This window comes from Daucus carota, chromosome 6 (assembly GCF_001625215.2).
Source record: "Daucus carota subsp. sativus chromosome 6, DH1 v3.0, whole genome shotgun sequence".
Taxonomy (NCBI): Eukaryota; Viridiplantae; Streptophyta; class Magnoliopsida; order Apiales; family Apiaceae; genus Daucus; species Daucus carota.
Window position 1 is genome coordinate 19,887,098 of NC_030386.2, and position 3,691 is coordinate 19,890,788.

The 3,691-nt window shown below is 36.3% G+C and overlaps 1 protein-coding gene across 1 annotated transcript; it reads left to right on the forward strand.

Annotated features, from left to right (window-relative positions):
- Positions 1-3,389, forward strand: LOC108203934 (uncharacterized). The gene is made up of 3 exons (XM_064080122.1): positions 1-2,465; positions 2,558-2,706; positions 3,307-3,389. Exons 1-3 carry the CDS (start codon positions 1-3, stop codon positions 3,387-3,389), a joined length of 2,697 nt encoding a protein of 898 aa, XP_063936192.1.
- The last annotated feature ends 302 nt before the right edge of the window (positions 3,390-3,691 follow it).

Consider the following 3,691-nt stretch of genomic DNA (forward strand, 5'->3'; position numbering starts at 1 on the left):
ATGGGAGAAGATGGTACAATGAAGTGTCCTTGTAAACGTTGTAGGAATTTGAATTGGTTAAGTATCGATGATGTTAGATTCCATTTACTTGCTAAGGGGATGCTTGAGGGTTATACCGTTTGGACATCACATGCTGAAGAAAGAGGAAGAAAACGTAGTCGAACATCGCATAATCGTTATTGTGTTCGGGAACCTACGAAGGTAGAACAACCGGTAGATTTGAATGCGATGCTACATGATTTTGCCGGTGAAAATTCCGAATTTTATAACAACGTGGATACGGGAACTAGGAATGTAGAAGAAGTTCCAAATGATAGTGCAAGAAAATTGTATGAGGTGATTGTTGAAAATGGAGCACCTATTTATCCCGGTAATACGAAGTATACAAGATTAAGCTTTACCACAAAATTGTTAGAATTCAAGAATATCTCACATTGTAGTAATAAGGCTTTTGATAGTTTGCTTACACTTTTTGCGGATGTATTACCAAAAAAACACACGTTGCCCCAAACTTATTATGAAATGAAGAAGATAATGAAGGGTTTGAGGGTTGAATATCAAAAGATTGATTTATGTGAGAATGATTGTATGTTATTTTATGGAGATGACAAGGATAAAGTTGTGTGTGATATATGTGGTCAAGATCGTTATCGGGATGTTTTGAGGAAAGATGGTAAAAAAATACCAAAAAAAATATTGAGACATTTTCCTTTGATTCCTCGACTACAACGCTTGTATATGTCAAAACATACATCCGACCATATGAGATGGTACAAGAATCGAGATGTCAAAGATGGAGAAATTAGTCATCCCGCGGACGGAGAAGAGTGGAAAAATTTTGATCGTCGATATCCATCATTTGCTCAAGAAATTCGTAATATAAGGCTTGGCCTTGCAACCGACGGTTTCAACCCATTTGGCCCTACTGGGAAAAAAACATATAGTGTGTGGCCCATAGTAGTAGTTGTCTACAATCTTCCGCCATCAATGTGTATGAAAAAACCCTATATGTTTATGACCGATATAGTGCCGGGTCCGAATAGCATTGGCAAAGATATTAACGTTTGTCTAAGGCCTCTCATTGATGAATTGAAGATATTGTGGAATACAGGAATTGAAACATATGATCAATCTTTGAAACAAAATTTTACAATGAGAGCGGCTCTTATGTGGACAATTAGTGATTATCCCGCTATGAGTATGATAAGTGGATGGTCGGGTAAAGGAAAATTAGGATGTCAAGTGTGTCTTGGAAGTGTGCAAGGGTTTCAATTAAAACATTGTGGTAAATGTAGTTTCTATGGCACGAACCGAATATTCCTTGAACCGAATGATCCACTACGTCGGAAAAGTAATTTGTTTGATAATACGGAAAGAAGAGTGTTTCGTGGTCGTTTGTCCGGGGAGGGTGTAAAGGAGTTGCTTGACGTTTTAGTTTTTTCACCACCCGGAAAGACTAATACAAAGGCGAGGAGTATCGGATATGGGGAAGAGCATCATTGGACTCATGTTCCAATTTTTTATGAACTCCCTTATTGGTCTTCACATAGTTTACGATATTCAATTGATATCATGCATACGGAAAAAAATGTTTTTGAGAACCTATTTTTTACTATTGTGAATGCGAAGAAGTCAAAGGATCACAAAAAAGCAAGAGCGGATTGCAAGCACTTTGGTGTGTTACCTCATTTGTGGATCGATGAAAATGGCAAGTCACCCAAAGCACCTTTTTCCATTACAAGAAAACAACGTAAACTTTTGTGTGAATGGATTAGTTCACTGAAACTTCCAGACGGTTATTCCTCAAATATATCTCGTTGTTGTAATGTTGAGGAGTGTACATTTTATGGATTCAAATCGCATGATTGTCATATATTTCTTCAAAAATTATTGCCTCTTGCAATTCGTGAGCTTTTACCGGCGCCTATTGCGGATGCCATCACGGCAATTGCAAATTTTTTTCAAGATTTGTGCTCATCCACGGTTACAAAAACCGATTTGGAAATAATGGAAAAATCAGTTGTGAAGGCATTGTGTTTGTTGGAAACAATTTTTCCTCAAAGTTGGTTTGATTCGATGGAACACTTGGTTGTGCATTTGGCGGAAGAAATTAGACTTGCTGGACCTGCTTACTGGCATTGGATGTATCCAATTGAGCGTTTATTGGGGAAGCTAAAACAAAAAGTCGGCAATAAAGCAAGAGTTGAGGGTTCCATTGCCGAACGATATATGGAGGAGGAGATTGTCAATATTTGTGCTTTTTACTTTGCATCCGACTCGATTCACAATAAATTAAGTCGTAACGAAGTTTTGTTTGATGTACAAAAGACCGACAAATTAGAAGTTTTTAAATATCCATGTGATTCTCTTGGAAAAGAACGAAGTCGATATTTGAATGATGATGAGCAATTATTAGCTGATGAATATGTTCTTCTAAACTCTCCTGAAGTTCAACCTTATCTAAGGTATGTTAAATACATTTTATGATAAATTTTTGTGAAGATGTCAATACATTTTATGATAAATTCATGTTATTGACATTTATGCATTATTGTAGGAGGTACCAAGATCGAGTTATGAGACAACGTCCTGAGACAACACCACAACAATTAGATCATATTGTGAAAACTCGATTCAAAGCTTGGTTTAAGAAAAAGGTTGAGAAAGACGAGATAGACGGACCTCGTTTCATGGACTTGCTAGAAGGTTTGGCATTAAAGGTCATGACTTTTGAAACTTGTCAAGTTAATGGATATAAATTTTCAACATCATCCGCATCCGGTTCCGGTGTTGTAGTTAAGGGAACTTTGCACGAAAATAATCTTGATTATTATGGTCAACTAATAGAAATTATAAGACTTATTTATCAAGGATGCAATCATGTATATTTGTTCAAATGTATTTGGTTTGATAGTCTCGGAAATGGTGTGAGGATCGATAAGAATCGAGTCGTGACGGTTGATATAACTTCAAGATTGAGATCTAACGAAGTTTTTATTTTAGCTAGTCAAGCCTCTCAAGTGTATTACGCTCCTAGCGTATTGGATCCACGAAGCAAAATATATACGGTGGTCAAATCTAAAAGTCGTCCGATTGATGAATCAATTATTGTGCAAAATGATATAGAGGACGCTTTTCAAGAAGATAGATCTAATGCCGCTAGCTCATTTTCACTATTTGTTGATTTTGCACAATATGGACAAATACCATTTATTCGGCATGAAAATCAAGATGATGATGATGAAGAAGACGAATTGCGAGATGATGAAAATCAAGATGATGATGATGATGTTGAACACAATGAAGAAGAGGAAGATGATAATGAAGATAATGATGATGATAATGAAGATGATGATGAAGATGATGACGGTTTTGATGACTTTCAATGATGTTTAATTTTGTGTAATGATTTATAATTGTGTAATCATATACGATGGTGTAATGATAAACAATGTTGTTTAGGCTGCTTAGTAATTTGGTTATGTATTGCTATTTGATGTTGGTACAGGATTTGGCAACTGAAACTGCAAACGAATTATGTTTTTTTTTTCTTTTTTTGCCCAGAAAACCGACCGATAGTACACATAACCGACCGGTTTTGACCATAAAATTTCCAGAAAACCGACCGAAATCACTTAAAACCGACCACCTTCTTCAACAAAACCGACCGTACTCATCTAAAAGCGGTCGG